Genomic DNA, 20,446 nt, shown 5'->3' on the forward strand with positions numbered 1-20,446 from the left:
ACTAATAAGCCTCATTTTGCAAGTTAAGCACTTTATCTCCATAAAAAGTAGGGGAGTTGTTATTAGAACCCCCCTCCCCTCCCCCCACATCCATTCCAACCCCTCCCTAAAGTGCAAAAAGTCTTAAATACCCTTTTAAAATAACTCCCCAAAACCACCCCACCACCCCACTTAATTCATTTAAAAAATTCTCTCCTTCAAAACCTCCCAAAACCCCCAAACCCAGACCCCATTTCATTCACAACCACCTTTCGTCCACCTTTCTTCATCAACTCCTCATATCACCATCATTTTCCTCATCTCCGACTACCCAACTCTCCGCCGCGAACGCCACCGCCATTGCCACCGCGAGTTGCTTCGTTCGCCACCGCCGGAGTGCTCTGTCGACCACCGTTGTAGTCGCGCCCAACCTCCACCCCATTTCTTACTCGTCGCAATCTGGTACGCACTCGACTAGACCTATCAGTTATGTATCGTATCGCACTTTAAGGTGCGATAGCAACGCACCTTGAAAGTACGATAGCAACGACCTTCAAAGTGCATTTATAACGCTCCTTGAAAGTGCGTTAGCTAACGTTATTAACACACCTTCAAAAGTGTGACTGAAGCACACTTTGAAAGTGCAACTCCAACGCACTGTGAAAGTGCGTTTTCTATCAGTGACTTTCAAAGCTGCAATTCCTTTCTCCCATTTATCTTTTGAGTTTTATTGTAAGATTGGATACTCTCACTACAAATTGTGTGTGAGGTAGACAATATTATTTATAATAATGAAAGTACATAATATGCTAAGAATATTCTTAGGCATATAACAAAATAAGTCAATAAATAAATAAAGAAATATCACGTAGGATATTATGCCTATTTATCTCTAACACCCCCCCGTCAGGCTTAGCGTTGGATTAAGACCAACTCGAAGCTTGGATCTAAAAAGGTCAAACAACGGACGAGGCAACGCCTTAGTGAAAATATCAGCAAGCTGGAGAGAAGTGAGCACATGACTAACAACTAATCGACCAGAGGAAACCAGCTCACAAACGAAGTGACAATCCAAGTCAATGTGTTTGGCATGCTTATGAGCAACGAGATTCTGAGCCATAAACAAAGCACTCTGGTTATCACTAAGAAGAAGAGGAGTCGCTGATAACCGAACACAAAGCTCATGTAAAAGATTAAGCAACCAAACTAGCTCAGAAACAGTATTAGCCATAGCTCGGTACTCAGATTCACAACTAGAGCGAGCAACAATAGGTTGTTTCTTGGCACTCCAAGACAAAAGATTATCACCAAGAAAATAGCGTAGTCATAAGTAGAGCGGCGAGTGTCCGTGCAGCGAGTGTCCGTGCAGCGAGCCCATTCTGCATGAATGTAACCAAGAACAACGGGGGAAGAGGTACGACGAAACGTAAGACCAAAGTGTTGTGTGCCACACACATAACGAAGAATTCGTTTTACAGCCTGAAAATGATCCACAGTCGGAGCCTGAAGGAACTGACTAACTGTGTTAACAACATAGGACAAGTCAGGGCGAGTAATAGTCAAACACTGCAAGGCCCTGAGTAAGCCTCACCAAAACTGACAAGATGAGAACCAGCAGCCAAGGGTGTGGAAACATGACTGGCCTCAAGCATCATAGCACGATAAAGCAAATCATGTGCATATTTGGCATGTCCCAAGAACAAGCCATCAGCAGTGTAAGTGATCTCAAGACCAAGGAAGTAGCCAAGCTTACCCAGATACTTAATGGCGAACTCCGCATTAAGACGAGCAATAAACTGTGTCAGAAAAGATGGATCACTACCAGTAAGAATGATGTCATCTACATACACAAGAAGATAAATAGTGATATGTCCTTTGTAGAAAAAGAACAAGAAGGGATCAGCCCAACTACACGAAAAACCATAACGCATGAGAAAATAGCTCAAGCGCTGAAACCAAGCACGATGCGCTTGTTTGAGGCCGTAGAGGGCCTTGTTAAACCGACACACATGAGTCGGGAAACGAGGATCAACAAATCCAAGAGGCTGCTCCATAAAAACAGTTTCAGTGAGATGATCATGGAGGAAAGCATTTTTGACAACCAACTGATGAAGCTGCCAATCATTAAGCACGATAAGAGATAAAATAAGGCGTACAATACATCAAACAAAACATGAAGCTAATATATACAACATGAATTCTTCCATATCAATTGTGAGAAAGCTAACTCGCTCTCAAGACAATTTTATTTTAGAAATTTCAAGCACATATTAAATTTTGTAGATAGTTTAAATTTTCACTGGACCAAATCTATTCCAAATTCTTGTAGAATAAGTTCTGGAAGTTTACTTTAACAAATATAATGGCGTTTTGAAGCAGCTACCACCTACCGGTTTCTTGAAGAATTTAAGAACCTATGATTCTAAGCTTATTTAGCCATCTACAGATTTACTATGGACAGTTTCCTTCTCCATACTTCATCAAAAGTTCCATTTTCAGAAACCAAATTCTTCTTCCTTAATACCTAAAAAACTATCAATATCCCAAAATACATCTTTCAACATGCTATTTTTAGACCATCCAACAACCACCAACTTGGTCCCTTATCATTATCATATTATTACTAGTGAACCACATACTACAAAGTATAAGTGTACAACAGTACATTCAGTAACCATTAAATCCACCAATTTTCCATCATTATTCTATCCTAAGATCCTAGTCTATTATGCCGATGTTATATTCTGCTTCCATGATGGTCCCAAATAAGCTTTAACCATAAAAAACTGCAACAAGTCACTATTAGGCTACTCCTGCATCAATATCAGATGCTTAGTGTTTCTAAACAATCACAAAGCCTACAACTCAATCTCGCTGAATCCATCAAGATAAGAGCATTATTACTAACAACATGCTAAGAAGTAACAAACTTGCAAAAGAAAAATGTACCCCCTAAAGAACAGTACATTTGATTAAGCTAATAGAAAATCAAATTAATGTGCTACACCTGCCAAAATCTTCCATACCAATGGAAAAACTACAATTTTGTTTACAATTCTACATGAAAACAAGAAGCAACTAGCAATCCAGAACAAAAACAGCAAAAGGGCACATTTCACATGATGTAATGGCAAGAAAATAAACATTATATAGTTATTATCTTTATTGTCATTTATGAGTTTCAGTCTTTCAGCATTCAAAACCAGCACCAAACACAACAATTCTATGAACAACAACTATGATACATCGAGTCAAAATAGACCCTAAAGTTACAACATTAGAGGCAATGATCAACCAATGACCCAAATGGGTCTACAAAGATAATGATTCAGAATAAGGGTAACATACAACCACAGAAAACACATCATCGCTCAGCTGGAGCGCTTTGCAGAGGATGAGACCATGTTCCTCCAAAGGTAACGCCCACTGGCCATGTCCACGAAGGTCCAGAACCCAGATTCTATTGCAGCCCTAACCTGAATCCCCAAATCTAGGGTTAATACAGAGAACCCAAAAAAACAAAAAGACATATATTTATGAAAATTGAAGCAAAAGGGTGAAATGGGTCAACCTTGGAATTTCCATTTGAAGAATCCTTTGAAGAATCTGCAACTTTGGGGTTCGCCAGAAGGGTAGAAACAGCGTCGTCACCGTCGTCAACCAAAGGCTGAGCTCGGAGGTTTCTAAGAACGAAGAAACCGGTGAGAGTTGCAGACAAGAAAACCAGAATGATCCTCAGAGGACACATGGTTGATGGTTCCTTCTTTTTTTGGGTTTTTCTCAATCCCCCTTGTTGAGAATGTGATTGAGAAATGTGAGTTTGCAGAAACCCAGAAATCAATGAGAGATTAACATTGATAAATGATAATGCCCTTCAATTTTAAAGTGATTTTGTTCAAATTATTGAAATAAAAAATGACTTTGAGGAGGCTTAGTGGGCACCCACTAGAAAAAGAAAAGCTACATGTGGTTGGTGGCTTCCTTCAAATGAAAATTTAGTCAAATTCTTCATAATGTTTATGATACTTAAAGTTGTTGGTTGCCATAGCCACAAAGTTTGACAATGAAAATGAATATATTATGCCAACTAATGTTTCCTATGACTTACAGATAATTTTTTTTAGCACAAATTAACAAATTTCTTGTTTAAATTTATTTTTTAATGATGGTGATAGGGAGAGATTTTAATTTACACCTGAGTCCTGAACTGAAGCTAACATTTTTTTTGGGTATTATTTGCAATTGCTGGATATTCATCCCTCATTTAGTTAAATAAAATCCGTTGAGCCTGCCTATAAATGGTTGTTCAAGATAGGAGTTGAGAGCTTCAAGCAGCACCACATCCCTAGGAGCACTAGAATAGGTAGCATGAGTCAAAGCAAGACTTCATCCTCTCAATCCAGCAATGAGAAAAGAAAGGTCTTTGTCCCAAAAGAACAGAAGTAGCATTTCCCTTCCGCTGGACATGCACTTCATCTTAAATAGTAGCACCAATCTCTAAGGCTTGAAACAATAGACCGAAACGATGTAGCATGGTGAACTTTTATTGCAGCTGTTGATTTCAATTTAAATTAGATGGACGGTTCAGATTTTAAAATTTGACCTTGCCAACTTTTCAAGAAAATTGAGAGGTCCCATATACCTCACTGTGACATTGGCACGACCAACCCTAGCCTCAAGGTGGGGGGGGGGGGGGAGTGCAGTCAATGATATAATCATTTGAAGAAACCCATAAACCGAAATGAAATGGATTATATATTTCACATAGAGAACTAACAACATCTGGCGTAACAAAAGGTATTACAAGGCAAGTCCAATCAAGAATTAGCTATGACACTAACAAGAAGTCAATGATATAATCATTTGAAGAAACCCATAAACCGAAATGAAATGGATTATATATTTCACAAAGAGAACTAACAACAATCTGGCTTAACAAAAGGTATTAAAAGGCAAGTCCAATCAAGAATTAGCTATGACACTAACAAGAAGTCAATGATATAATCATTTGAAGAAACCCATAAACCGAAATGAAATGGATTATATATTTCACATAGAGAACTAACTACAATCTGGCTTAACAAAAGGTATTAAAAGGAAAGTCCAATCAAGAATTAGCTATGACACTAACAAGGGGGAGCATATCTCATTTTTAATGTTTCACAACTTTGGAACCTCAACAGCCTTCATAATCAAGACAAGTTTCCATACTTGTTTGAGACAATCAGTGCTAGAAGAAAAAAACATTGACATGCCATTGCTTCCTAGAGGTGCATAAACTAGATAGACCACCAGGAACTTAGAACGATTATTTGAAAGTTGCATCATTCACTAATGTATGAGTCATATATGTAGGACAATAGATCCAATTACCATAATGTGTCAAATATGATACTCGTAAAAAATTAGCCTCAGATAATATTTCACATTAGAGTCTAACCATGCTTTACAATTCACTTGGCTAATATCTGAGACATGGGATATAAGAGAATCAAGGTAAGACAAGCTAAAGACTAAAAAATATTGACATTTTGGAAATTTAGACTCTATTTGTCAGTTTATTTTTAATTTCTTGGTTGTTTTCAGCTAAAGAAATATTTTCATGGTCCCTGGTCCAAGATCTCGATTTCAAATGGATATAATGACCCATGTTTGGATGCTTTTTTAAAAACAGAGTATTCTCATCTGACAAAAGATAGTGCAGAAAACTAATTTTGTCAAAAAAAGTTGATACCTGCTTCTGATTCTAGCAAATAGAGCAAAAGTATCATGGCATTTATCAAATATAATTTGACTAAGATACACCTAATATTGTGGAGTTGAGACCTAACTAATCACACTCATATCCCCTTCATAAAAAGTGAGTTTGGCTAATCATATCAAACAAACAACTAACTGCACTTTGAAGCAACTACCTCAAACAAAAGTGAGTTTGGCTAATATCATCAAACAAAACATGAAGCTAATATATACTAGATGAATTCTTCCATATCAATTGTGAGAAAGCTAACTCTCTCTAAATACAATTTATTTTAGAAATTTCAAGCACATTCTAAATTTTGTAGATAGTTTAAATTTTCACTGGATCAAATCTATTCCAAATTCTTGTAGAATAAGTTTTGGAAGTTTACTTTAACAAATATAATGACGTTTTGAAGCAGCTACCACATACCAGTTTGTTGAAGAATTTAAGAACCTATGATTCTAAGCTTATTTAGCCATCTACAGATTTACTATGGACAGTTTCCTTCTCCATACTTCATCAAAAGTTCCATTTTCTGAAACCAATTTGTTCTTCCTTAATACCTTACAAACTATCAATATCCCAACATACATCTTTCAACATGCTATTTTTAGACCACCGAACAACCACCAACTTGGTCCCTTATCATTATCATATTATTACTAGTGAACCATATACTACAAAGTATAAGTGTACAACAGTACATTCAGTAACCATTAAATCCACCAATTTTCCACCATTATTCTATCCTAAGATCCTAGTCTATTCTTCCGATGTTATATTCTGCTTCCATGATGGTCCCAAATAAGCTTTAACCATAAAAAATGCAACAAGTCACTATTAGGCTACTCCTGCATCAATATCAGATGCTTAGTGTTTCTAAACAATCACAAATCCTACAACTCAATCTCGCTGAATCCATCAAGATAAGAGCATTATTACTAACAACATGCTAAGAAGTAACAAACTTGCAAAAGAAAAATGTACCCCCTAAAGAACAGTACATTTGATTAAGCTAATAGAAAATCAAATTAATGTGCTACACCTGCCAAAATCTTCCATACCAATGGAAAAACTACAATTTTGTTTACAATTCTACATGAAAACAAGAAGCAACTAGCAATCCAGAATAGAAACAGCAAAAGGGCACACTTCACATGATGTAATGGCAAGAAAATAAGCATTATATAGTTATTATCTTTATTGTCATTTATGAGTTTCAGGCTTTCAACATTCAAAACCAGCACCAAACACAACAATTCTATGAACAACAACTATGATACAACGAGTCGAAATAGACCCTAAAGTTACAACATTAGAGGCAATGATCAACCAATGACCCAAATGGGTCTACAAAGATAATGATTCAGAATAAGAGTAACATATAACCACAAAAAACACATCATCGCTCAGCTGGAGCGCTTTGCGGAGGATGAGACCATGTTCCTCCAAAGGTAACGCCCACTGGCCATGTCCACGAAGGTCCAGAACCCAGATTCTATTGCAGCCCTAACCTGAATCCCCAAATCTAGGGTTAATACAGAGAACCCAAAAATACAAAAAGACATATATTTATGAACATTGAAGCAAAAGGGTGAAATGGGTCAACCTTGGAATTTCCATTTGAAGAATCCTTTGAAGAATCTGCAACTTTGGGGTTCGCCAGAAGGGTAGAAACAACGTCGTCACCGTCGTCAACCAGTGGCTGAGCTCGTGTAACACCCCGATTTCGGTGGCGTCACTTTAGTAACCAAAATAAACTTAATGCGGAAAAACATGGATTATTTTTTTTTTGATAATAACTAAGACAAGACTGAATTAAATAAAACCCAAATGCGAAAGGCAACATAACTAATATACAATATATATAGCATCCCCCGCTGTAAATAGCGACCTCGTCACGAGTAACCTCCAATGACGGAAAGTAGAAAAATGTAACGCCCGTAGGCAAAATGTACAATCCCAAAATGTTAGGTCAAGTGTCAGCAACACAAGCCCTCAAAAATAAGAATAAGTCAGAGCTAGGACACTAACACCCAACCTTAATAGACTCTAATCACCCATCCCCCATACTTCCAACATCGACTCCCATCTGGTCATGCATGAAGTCCGGGTCCACGTCGAAGGCTCAATAGTAGTCATTTCGCTACGGGTCTTCCCCGAACGACGAGGAATCACGGAAGAATCCACCAACGGCATCTGACAAAAAGGGCATACATAGCCCCCCAAACACAGGTAGCACGCGCAAGGGTCAACTTACGGAATATAGTATAGAGAATACAAGACAACAGGTAAAGTATAAGGGGTATAGATATATATGTTATATATATACATATAAGTTCTGCATTGTCTACCCTAAGGTTTAAACACAGCATGTTATCAACACTCTAGCACAATTCCATCATCAAAGCACATAACGATCTCTATCAACATCTACTCATCAAAACACATAACGATGTTTATCAACATCAACTCATCAAAACACATAACGATACAATTAGAGTGCATGATATGTCAATGCAACGTCAATCTCGACGATTCCGGAAAGAGTAGGCTGGGCACGTTTGAGTCGGTCCTAACACTGGCATTGTGTCGACCATAACCCCCGAGTGTCACTTACAACCTTGACATAGCCGGATCAGTCCTAACCTGCGGGTCGACTTTTCCCTCCGCTATGCCCGACAATCAACAGGTCGATCCTAACCTCACGGTCGATCATATCCCCCGTCGATGTCCGAATTACCCGAAGGCATAAACTGTACCCGAAGGCATAAACTGTACCCGAAGGCATAAACTGTACCCGAAGGCATAAACTGTACCCGAAGGTATAAACTGTACCCGAAGGCATAAACTGTACCCGAAGGCATAAACTGTACCCGAAGGCATAAACTTAACTCATGATGATTCCTCGAATCATCCGACTCATCTCCATCCGATGGTCAAAAACTGCTCAGCGAGAAAAGAGTATCGACATACTCGAAAACTATCAGTCTCCCGGCTTATCCCTCGGATAGCCCAACGACATAACTGCTCCCACAGCACAAGAGTATCAACATACTCAAAACTTCTCAACTTTCTCAACACTTGGATCCGACGACACTTCTCGTTTTCCAAAACTAAGATCTTCATCCCAAGCTTCCTTTCGAGGTTAACGCCATTACTTAAAGATTTAGAGGTTGTTTAATGTCTTATGAGTTTTCTTTTCAAAATAATATCCTTTTAATCTTATCGCGAATCTTATAAGTTCCCGGGATCTCCAAATCCCAAATGACTCCAGAGAATGTCTCGATCCATGAAAAACCATAACAAGGCCCGAATCTCATTCGTCCTATCAAACTTTCTCAAAACTCTCAAAATAAAATCGGCATGACCTGCCCGCTATTCTCGCTACTCAGAAACTCAGCTTTCATTGCAAACGCATAAATAACTCAGCCCAATCAACCAGCATGTCACATATCCACATATTATGCAATAACCACGTAGCACTTAGCATATAAAGCATGCACCACACATCCTAAATTACCCACATAGCACATAGCATGTAAGTCAATCTCAAAAACAGTCAGTAGATGAATCATCTACATTGTCAGCCGAAGCCTCAGAAAACATTTTACCAATCAAACACAAACAAGTGCATAAACAGTAAATCAAGTCGAATTCATCGACACCTAAAGCATTAACTAGCAAGGTAAGTTGCCCTTACCTCTAGTTATTCCAGCGTTCTCCTCAAACGTTCCTTCACAATGAGCTCCTTGATCTTCAGGAAATTCTTCAAAAGAACCTTTAAAGTAAAACCACAGAATTCTATCAAAATCTATCGGAAACTAAGCTATCAATGCTCACTAAGGTTACACGAAGTAGTTCATACTCCGAGGTACGATAATCTAGCGCGAAAGGACAAGTTTTCGGAAAAGGAATTTTCCCCCTCCTCCTCTATAGGGCTCGGCCACTTTTCACAATTGTGGGGCTCGATTTTTCTTCGATCAAACTTGGTTCCTATGCTTTCATTAGCCGTAACTAAGGGTATTCTGAACTCGGAAAAATTATCGGATCAAAAACTGTCGCAGGGGTATTTTGGTCATGATTTTTAACTTAGAAATTTCAAAACTGAAATCCCAAAAACCAAATTTTGCAGGGACGTTACTAACGACGTTTATGACAACTAATCCTACTAACACTAAGCTAAGGCGATAGTTTTTTGCCTAAAGGTTGAAGCTTTACCTCAAAAACTCCAAAAATGGGTATTTAAGGCTAAAATTGATTCCGGCGGAATTCCGGCGACATAACGGAAAATCTAATCCGGCAGAAGTGATCTTGGGCACATATAGAAGAGGTTTAGAATCAGAAATGAAAGATTCAGGATAGTTTTGCAAAAACCCATAAACTATCCGCTCAGAAAACTCTACAGAAAAGCTATGGAAAAAGCGATCAGAGGTAAGGATTAGCGACTATACCTCGAAGCCTTGAAGTAGCAACTGATTGATCGACGATCAAGCAAACGATGAAGAAAATCTTCTCTTCTCCCTCCCTTGTAGAACTCGCGGCCTTGATGAAGAAAATGGAGGAAAATTTGAGTTTTTCTTCCTTTCTTTGCTATATATAAAGGTTGGAAATTCGCGGGAAAATGAAAGTTTCGCGAATCTAATTTTTCCGGCGTCATACTCCGTGAATTAATAGATATGTTTTGGCGAAAGAATTCCAAAACTAAAATGAGGTCTCTTTGTATTTTTGGCAACTAAAGCATAGTCGGTATAAAACTATTTTACCCGATAAGTTGCTTTTTGCATCGAATGTCGGAATGGAAAACTTCCTTCGGAAGAAAGATTGAAATCATCAAGAGAAATTCTAGGGTTTTGAAATACCAGGGATTCGGTTTCGGCAAACTTCCGATGATTGGAATCGGACGTTCGTAGATCCTAGAGTTTCGCCTCGAAACGATTGTGATATATGGAAAAAGAGAAGTTCTAACATTTCTCTGAAGATTTTTGGAATTAACTTCCGTCGTGCCTAAAAGTGAAAATTAGCTATATACTAGGGTTTCTGACCTAGGTTTAAGCGTAAAACGATCGTGCTATAACTTTTATCGACTTCGATACGATCCTTTGACTTTTCCTGAACTTTCTCCTTCATAAATTTATTTCATTTGGTAAACTCTTGTTCAGGTTTCCTTTCACGATACATCAAGCCTAATCGTAAATGGAAATCTCTTCCACTTATTCTAAGCTTAAAACTTGGGTCTTACAGCTCGGAGGTTTCTGAGAACGAAGAAACCGGCGAGAGTTGCGAACAAGAAAACCAGAATGATCCTCAGAGGACACATGGTTGATGGTTCCTTCTTTTTTTGGGTTTTTCTCAATCCCCTTTGTTGAGAATGTGATTGAGAAATGTGAGTTTGCAGAAACCCAGAAATCAACGAGAGATTACCATTGATAAATGATAATGCCCTTTAATTTTAAAGTGATTTTGTTCAAATTATTGAAATAAAAAATGACTTTGAGGGGGCTTAGTGGGCACCCAATAGAAAAAGAAAAGCTACATGTGGTTGGTGGCTTCCTTCAAATGAAAATTTAGTCAAATTCTTCATAAAAATGAAATGTTTATGATACTGAAAGTTGTTGGTTGCCATAGCCACAAACTTTGACAATGAAAATGAAAATATTATGCCAACTAATGTTTCCTATGACTTACAGATAATTTTTTAAGCACAAATTAACAAATTTCTTGTTTAAATTTATTTTTTAATGATGGTGATAGTGAGAGATTTTAATTTACACCTGAGTCCTGAACTGAAGCTAACATTTTTTTTGGGTATTATTTGCAATTGCTGGATATTCATCCCTCATTTAGTTAAATAAAATCCGTTGAGCCTGCCTATAAATGGTTGTTCAAGATAGGAGTTGAGAGCTTCAAGCAACACCACATCCCTAGGAGCACTAGAATAGGTAGCATGAGTCAAAGCAAGACTTCCATCTCTCAATCCAGCAATGAGAAAAGAAAGGTCTTTGTCCCAAAAGAACAGAAGTAGCATTTCCCTTCCGCTGGACATGCACTTCATCTTAAATAGTAGCACCAATCTCTAAGGCTTGAAACAATAGACCGAAACGATGTAGCATGGTGAACTTTTATTGCAGCTGTTGATTTCAATTTAAATTAGATGGACGGTTCATATTTTAAAATTTGACCTTGCCAACTTTTTAAGAAAATTGAGAGGCCCCATATACCTCACTGTGGCATTGGCACGACCAACCCTAGCCTCAGGGTGGGGGGGGGAGTGCAGTCAATGATATAATCATTTGAAGAAACCCATAAACCGAAATGAAATGGATTATATATTTCACATAGAGAACTAACAACAATCTAGCTTAACAAAAGGTATTAAAAGGCAAGTCCAATCAAGAATTAGCTATGACACTAACAAGCAGTCAATGATATAATCATTTGAAGAAACCCAAAAACCGAAATGAAATGGATTATATATTTCACATAGAGAACTAACAACAATCTGGCTTAACAAAAGGTATTAAAAGGCAAGTCCAATCAAGAATTAGCTATGACACTAACAAGCAGTCAATGATATAATCATTTGAAGAAACCATAAACCGAAATGAAATGGATTATATATTTCACATAGAGAACTAACAACAATCTGGCTTAACAAATGGTATTAAAAGGCAAGTCCAATCAAGAATTAGCTATGACACTAACAAGCAGTCAATGATATATTCATTTGAAGAAACTCATAAACCGAAATGAAATGGATTATATATTTCACATAGAGAACTAACAACAATCTGGCTTAACAAAAGGTATTAAAAGGCAAGTCCAATCAAAAATTAGCTATGACACTAACAAGGGGGAGCATATCTCATTCTGAATGTTTCACAACTTCGGAACCTCAACAGCCTTCATAATCAAGACAAGTTCCCATACTTGTTTGAGACAATCAGTGCTAGAAGAGAAAAACATTGACATGCCATTGCTTCCTAGAGATGCATAAACTAGATAGACCACCAGGAACTTAGAAGGATTTTTTGAAAGTTGCATCATTCACCAATGTATGAGTCATATATGTAGGACAATAGATCCAATTACCATAATGTGTCAAATATGATACTCGTAAAAAATTAGCCTCAGATAATATTTCACATTAGAGTCTAACCATGCTTTACAATTCACTTGGCTAATATCTGAGACACAGGATATAAGAGAATCAAGGTAAGACAAGCTAAAGACTAAAAAATATTGACATTTTGGAAATTTAGACTCTATTTGTCAGTTTATTTTTAATTTTTTCGTTGTTTTCAGTTGAAGAATTATTTTCATGGTCCCTGGTCCAAGATCTCGATTTCAAATGGATATAATGAGCCATGTTTGGATGCTTTTTTAAAAACAGAGTATTGTCATCTGACAAAAGCTAGTGCAGAAAACTAATTTTGTCAAAAAAAGGTGATACCTGCTTCTAGAAACAGAGCAAAAGTATTATGACATTTATCAAATATAATTTGACTAAGATACACCTAATATTGTGGAGTTGAGACATAACTAATCACACTCATATCCCCTTCCTAAAAAGTGAGTTTGGCTAATCATATCAAACAAACAACTAACTGCACTTTGAAGCAACTACCTCAAACCAAAGTGAGTTTGGCTAATATCATCAAACAAAACATGAAGCTAATATATACTAGATGAATTCTTCCATATCAATTGTGAGAAAGCTAACTCTCTATAAAGACAATTTTATTTTGAGTAAAATACACTCACCCCCCTCAAGATTTGCAAAAATGACACTCCACCCCATTCTTTTTAAAAATCTACACTCCACCCCATTTTTTATAAAGGCAAATTTTAGTGACGAAAACAAATTCCTCACTACTAAAAACTAATTACTAATTAGTAAAACTTTAAATAAATTTAATGCATATACACTATCATACATTAATTTATGAAAATAATTTTACTGAATTAAATTTAAAAAAACCATTCACTCTGTCTGTTAAGTCCACGTCCCATCTATCTCCAAATCATATTTCTCACCACAAACGGCCACCACCAAGCCTTTACTCCCTTTAACACGGCTCCACCGTCCCACAATGTGAAACCCCATGGCACCTCCATGCCTCAAAGTTTTGTTGCGACCTGAACCCCAGAACGTGAATCGCACATCCCTAAAGCCACTTGTTCAACTACTTCTTGTGAATTTCACCCCTTGAAGTTGTGAGCGAACGCTCTATTGGTCTTAGATATTGTTGGATTTTGTTAAAAACGATGCTCCACCGCCTCGTTGGGCTCTAATAACCTCAGATCCACTTCATATTTTCATAATTTTGTTTCTCTATTTTCTTCACCCATTTGTGTTGCTTTTTTGGCCTACAACCCAATTTTGAAAATTGGAGGTATAAAGAGATTATTTTGATTAAAATTGAATTATTACCAAATATGAAAACACAAGCATGTTTCACTATGTTCGAGATATGGTTTGTAAATCGGGCAGGTGTGCTATTGCATAATTTGCATTATGAATTTACGGAGGAAAAACGCGATTGAGAGAATGAGGAGGATTGTGATGTTTTCATTTTTAAATTTATTGGATTATATTGATTTTTTTTTGAAATTATTGATTAACAATTTAAATAATAACTAATTATTAATGAAAAATATTTTTCGTCACTAAATTTGCCTCTATATAAAATGGGGTGGGATGTAGATTTTAGATAAGAATGGGGTGGAGTGTAATTCTAACAAACCTTAAGGGGGGTGAGTGTACTTTACTCTTTTATTTTAGAAATTTCAAGCACATATTAAATTTTGTAGATAGTTTAAATTTTCACTGGACCAAATTCTTGTAGAATAGGTTCTGGAAGTTTACTTTAACAAACATAATGACGTTTTGAAGCAGCTACCACCTACCAGTTTCTTGAAGAATTTAAGAACCTATGATTCTAAGCTTATTTAGCCATCTACAGATTTACTATGGACAATTTCCTTCTCCATACTTCATCAAAAGTTCCATTTTCAGAAACCAATTTGTTCTTCCTTAATACCCTTGTTTATTTCCGGCATTTTTCTTCTTGGCAGAATTTGAAGGAGATTCAACTTCATGGCTTTTCCCTTTGCTAAATTCAGACCTCTTTTCTCTATTTCTATTCACTGAACCACTTTCATGATCATCATCAGTCCTAAGAAATTCCACTCTACCCATCTCCTTTGCCTTGGTTTTATGCTTAGTAGTAACCAATACAACACTTTCCTTATTCTCCTTTACAAAGGGAGCAGAAAGCTTGGTTTGGGAGCCTGCATCCCTTGATTTATCAGCAACCCACATTGTACGGCGGTTTGTATTTCCTTCAACATGTTCATCTCTGACATGCTTCTCCCATTTGTTAAACGCAGTTTTCTTCCCATTTTCACCCATTCCATCCTTAGCATATACCCTCTTCTCCCTTCTAGGAGAATCGAAAGTTCTGAACTTTCCTCTCTCACCAAACCCCCTTTCACACCGTTCTCACCCTGATTGCACTCCTTTCCATTCTCCCTTTTCCTTCGACCTCCACTTTCCTCTCTCACTAAACTCCCTTCCACTCCATTCTTCCCCCGATTGCGCTCCTCTCGATTCTACCCTTTCTTTCGACTTCCACCTAGACCCATTTTCTCTATCGCGAACTCCACCCCTTTCTCCCATTCCTTCCTTAGCATACACCCTCTTCTTCCACCCAGAAGAATCCATAGTTCTGAACTTTCCTCTCTCACCAAACTCCCTTCCACTCCATTCTTCCCCTGATTGCCCTCCTCTTGATTCTACCCTTTTCTTCATCTTCCACTTAGACCCATTTTCTCTATCACGAACCCCATCTTTTCCAAAAGAACTTTCACCCCTTCTAGCTCTAATAGAAGTGCTCACTACAAGTTTAGGTCTCTTTTTAAGCCTCTCCCTTAAACTTGCTTCAGTGGCCATTCTGCCCCGAAACTACACACTTTCTTACACTTTCCCAACAATCTCAAAACACCACAGAAGCAAGAACACCCCACATGTGATTTTGTGTGCAACAAAGCAAAAAACAGGGTCAGAACGACCTGAAAATGAAGGGTTTAGAAGGAGAGAAAGCTACTTTGAGTGAAGTTCTGAAAATGGAGCATTCTCGCTGTGAAGGCGGTGATTCTGGAACCTAGGCTTTGGGCGGAACAAAGGTAGGACTTAGGAGTGTGTTGTATTGTGCTGTTTAAGTTTTTTCTTTTTCTTTTTCTTAGTGGATATACTGTGTTGTATATTTTTGGAATTCTTTTTGAGAAAAATGATGATGCACCGACGGTGTCAACCAATCAGATTTCAAGGATGTGCCACGTCAATTAATGAAATTAAATAAAAAGAGATATTTTCTCACATCCTTGAAATTTGATTGGTTGACGGTGTAAAAAAACTTTACACCGTCAGTCCATAGAAATTAAACCTATTATTTTTTGCATTTTTATTTATTTTCTTGCACATTTTTTTACACACTCAACCCAATTTTTAATTCTTATTGAACTCTAAGGTCGAAAAATCGATGATAAGGAGACACGCTTATCCACGAAAGATAACTCAAGTGGTAAAAGATAAGGACATAAGAGTTGGGTGAGATAAACGGTGAAGGGTCCCAAATTCGAACCCGGAGGATAGATTAATTTACTAACATTTCTACGACTAACATTTGTCTATAAAAAATAAAATAAATAAGGAGACACGCTTAATATTTGACATTTACTACACCTAAATTAAATAAGATTGTTTCAGTAGAGAAAATGTACGGTTTAAAACACAATTATTATTTTCTTGATAAGAGGACTATTTTTTATTAATTTTAAAATATTAAATAAAATAAAGAGATATGCAAAGAAAAAAATGTGTAAAATGGACCTTTATTTTTTTTATTAATAATTCTTTATCAGTCATAGCAATTTTTTTTTGTTACATGATGAGGAGAAAAAAAAATATAACAACCGCCTTAAACGACTAAGAAGATAAGTCATTGTTCACATGGAGATTAAGCAACCGATGACAGCTGTTAAACGGGATGAAAAACATGATTTCCAAATGGAAAAAATAAAGCAGCACTAACAAGTCAATCGACCACTAAATTAAAATGTTGGAATGGTTAGCGATTAATTTGAAATATGCATAATATGATTTTCTACCATATATCTAAACATGCATATAATTGTTAGGAAAACCAGTCTCAATGTTAGTTTTCATATGACAAAAGTTAAAGTTATAAAAGTTAATGATTTTATTCCACTCAAAGTCTTAATCATATATAAGTACAAAAGATCACAAGACATGCAGATTAAGACACGAGCTACAATGTCTATTAGACAAAGTGCTAGATGATGAAAACGATTTATCAAAAAAGCTTCAAAGGATTATTTTATAAGAAACATGGTCATCTAAGATAATTGATTGAAGAAGAGCATGAATTCAAAGAATTCTTAAGATCACTTCATCCACAAAGGCTCAAGAAAGAGAAGCAAAAGGACATGAGGTTAAGATCAATTCTTAAGTTCACTTCTTCCTTAATATCATAAAAAAATGTACTTATACCTCATGTTAAGGACTACAAGGATAAACTCTCATCTAAAGAGACAAATGAAAAAAAGAATTTGTCAACAAGAGAATCATGGTACGCTGAGAAAGTATTGTGAAGTCTGAAGGGTCATCGTCTAATAAAAAGCATAGTACATCAAAGAAGATCTTATCAATGTTCAACAGAAAGAGATGTCATCAGAAAGAAGAAGTCCTCTGCAACATAAGGCACAAGAGACTAGATCATTTAAGGAAGTGATCAAGACGAAGAAGAAAATGAGCTACAATGAGAATCAGAACATTTCTTGACACAAGCTATCGACGTCAAATCAAACTCAAGAACAACAGATAGATGATGAAGAATACACTCGTTGATAAGCTCTTTATGCTTACTTAAGTCAAGGCCAAACGTCTATTGAATGAAAGTATTGAAGAAAGAAGTTGTTAAAGAAAAAAAAAAAATGTCCATTGAAAACTAATGGCACATCCCCAAGTAAAGGTATGAAAGGAAAAAAAGCTTAAAAGTAAAATGATATACATTGAGCATATGGGAGCAAGACAGTAGTTGAGAAGTAATGGTACCATGCAACTAAATTACATCAAGCCAGAGGTAACAGAAAACACGTCGTCTATTGAAGTATTCCTAAATACACGCGGAGTAGAAAAAGAAGAACATTGGTATTCAACTACAAATGAACAATCACAAAGAAAACCGTGAAAAGAAGATAAGTAGATTTGGTTGAGAGAGAACTAGCATCATAACTATCAACCAAAAAGGAGTAACTCTGAAAAACCTATGTCTACATAGATTATTATAATGTAACTTAATTAGGAAGCCTCCTTGTCTCGATCTGTCAACTATCACATCCAACTGCTAAAGCTGAAAGCATTGACAAAACATTCAAAAGTTGATTAATGCACAAACCAAGAGACGAAGGAAAAGGCAACGAATGAAGACTCTCTCTCTATGATCAAAGCTCATTTGTTTATCATCTTGATCATTAGAAGAAAACAATCATTGAGATTATGTGCTAAGTAAAAACATCACTGAATTACTAACAACAAAACTGTTAAGTTCAAACGTTGAATATATCGTCTATCATATTTTGAATGATAACAATTTTCAAGATGCCAGCAAGGCAAAGCATGAAGACATTCAAGGCAGACTACACAAGCAAAGAAAGCCAAATCAGCCAGATCGTCTGAACAAGAGAAGAGAACATTGATCAAGACTGAAGACAAACCAAACAAGACAAGAAAGGTAAAATCTACAATACAAGACGACTCAAGCAATAAAAAAGCCAAATCTGCAAAGTTGTCTGATGAAGAGAAGAGAAGAATGATTGAAGAAAGAAGGAAAGTCAGAGCTTTAGGATCAGAACTGCGCAAGATATATCCAAGCTGACATATCGTATGGTGATTAAAGAAAACCTACATCGTCTATCTCAAAGAAATAAGTAATGTTTAGAGAAAGAGCGGAACTTTCAAATTGAAAGCTCTTTGATATTGTTGAAAGAGAAATTCAAGTGCAATATATCACGTGATATCTCACAAAGTACTTTTGTCAAGGAAACAAGTACAAAGTTTTCACCACCAGAGTTTCCTCTTTCTCTCATTAAAGGATTGAATCGTTAATGCTGATGCTACCAACCAACCGACAAGATACATTTTGTAGCAATTGGGTTCAGCAAAGGACACAATGCATTTAATGCACCTGGCAAGAAGACCATTTGATCCAATGGCTAGTACTTAAGAGGCTCTACACGCTCCAACGAATCTCAACATATCCCAGAAGCTCTTGCAGTATAAAAGGAGAACATGAAGATTTTCTGATGACAAGAAACTAAGCTACAACTTCTATCCAAGTCGAAAACCTTCTTCAAGCAAGAAAGAAGCAACATCAAAAGAAAAGCTTAAGATTCAAACCCTTAGACATCGTCTGCTTCTAAGAGAAATATTCCTAAAAGTCAAATCTTCATACTCAACTCCCTCAAGATCAAGAACACAAAGTATACCTCAGAGTCAAATTCTCAAAATACCTTCTAAGAAGAGAACCCAGTAGACCCAAACAATTTTGAAAAAGATCTTAGGAGAAGTCTTGAACAATAGTTGTTGAGAGAGGAGTCATGTTTAATACTCGTTAGGAGAAGTCCTATAGAATACTTGTTAGGAGAAGTCCTGGAGAATACTTGTTGGGTGGAGTCCTGTTGAATACTTGTCGGGAGAAGTCATGTCTAATAATTGTTGTAGGAGATATCCTTTATACTTGTTAATGGAAATATTGGTTAAGGCAAGGACTGGACGTAGCCTCATCATTTGTGGGTGAACTAGAATATATCGCTGTGTGCTTATTGAACTCTTTCACTTTTTATAACCGCTGCACCAAACGATTGCGAAAATATTTTCATAAACTTAAAATCATTTGAAAAACTCTGATTTTAACTGAACACAATTCCGATATAAAAAACTAATAGTTATTGCAGCAACTGTTCTAACGGTAAACGTTCACCTCCTTCATATATAAAGACAAGATTCAAAGCGAAAAAGCTGTGCATTCGGGGAAATGAGAGTGTATCACCATGCATGAGCTTAAGTCCATATCCAAGCTATGAAGCTCTTTACCCAATAGAAATGCACGAAGAGAAAACATGCACCAAGAGGTTTTACATCCACTCAGAAGATTCATGAGACACCTTTGATGAAAAAGCAAGAGAGAAAGGCTGAATTCAAACGTTTATTCAATGAGCAAATGAGATAAAAGTCCTCAGAGATACAGATCAATTAAGTGAGCTTGATTACACATTTGTATTGATCCAATATCTTAGAGATTAGGATTGAGAGCATTCATTGTATATTCAGCTCTATCGTGTAAATACTCTAAAAAGGTTGCAAATTATTACTTATCAAATGCACCTTACTCAAGAGTATGTGTAAGACCCACATTTTTAGAATTAGAATAATTAATTAATTTCCGACTCACGCCTAGGTTACAGTGTAAGCGTGAGAGGAAACCTAAACGAGTGTTCACTAATTTTAATGAATTAATGAAGAAGAAAGTTCAAGAAATGACTAAGAATAGTATTATAGTCACGGTAGGTTATAGCACGAGCCATATTCACTTCCGCCTTAGGGCGAAAGCGTTAGTGAAGGGCTAATCCGCTCTTAAA

General features: G+C 36.7%; 2 protein-coding genes across 2 annotated transcripts; both read right to left on the bottom strand.

The window, feature by feature from the left end:
- Positions 1 to 3,099: 3,099 nt before the first annotated feature.
- Positions 3,100 to 4,043, bottom strand: LOC130748477 (uncharacterized). The gene is made up of 2 exons (XM_057601705.1): positions 3,551 to 4,043; positions 3,100 to 3,455 (listed from the first exon to the last, which is right to left on the bottom strand). The coding sequence occupies exons 1-2, from the start codon at positions 3,725 to 3,727 to the stop codon at positions 3,351 to 3,353; spliced, it is 282 nt and encodes a 93-aa protein (XP_057457688.1). The 5' UTR covers positions 3,728 to 4,043; the 3' UTR covers positions 3,100 to 3,350.
- A 2,862-nt stretch (positions 4,044 to 6,905) lies between these two features.
- LOC130749184 (uncharacterized) lies at positions 6,906 to 11,089 on the bottom strand. Its single transcript, XM_057602501.1, has 3 exons — positions 10,965 to 11,089; positions 7,332 to 7,427; positions 6,906 to 7,236 (listed from the first exon to the last, which is right to left on the bottom strand). Exons 1-3 carry the CDS (start codon positions 11,040 to 11,042, stop codon positions 7,132 to 7,134), a joined length of 279 nt encoding a protein of 92 aa, XP_057458484.1. The 5' UTR covers positions 11,043 to 11,089; the 3' UTR covers positions 6,906 to 7,131.
- Positions 11,090 to 20,446: the final 9,357 nt, after the last annotated feature.

This window comes from Lotus japonicus, chromosome 3 (genome assembly GCF_012489685.1).
Source record: "Lotus japonicus ecotype B-129 chromosome 3, LjGifu_v1.2".
Taxonomy (NCBI): Eukaryota; Viridiplantae; Streptophyta; class Magnoliopsida; order Fabales; family Fabaceae; genus Lotus; species Lotus japonicus.

Coding starts and splice junctions, on each gene's coding strand:
- LOC130748477 (XM_057601705.1), bottom strand. CDS start 3,727: ATGTGTCCTCTGAGGATCATTCTGGTTTTCTTGTCTGCAACTCTCACC. Junction 3,456..3,550: donor CTTCAAATGGAAATTCCAAG/GTTGACCCATTT, acceptor TTGGGGATTCAG/GTTAGGGCTGCAATAGAATC.
- LOC130749184 (XM_057602501.1), bottom strand. CDS start 11,042: ATGTGTCCTCTGAGGATCATTCTGGTTTTCTTGTTCGCAACTCTCGCC. Junction 7,428..10,964: donor TTCTCAGAAACCTCCGAGCT/GTAAGACCCAAG, acceptor ACACGAGCTCAG/CCACTGGTTGACGACGGTGA. Junction 7,237..7,331: donor CTTCAAATGGAAATTCCAAG/GTTGACCCATTT, acceptor TTGGGGATTCAG/GTTAGGGCTGCAATAGAATC.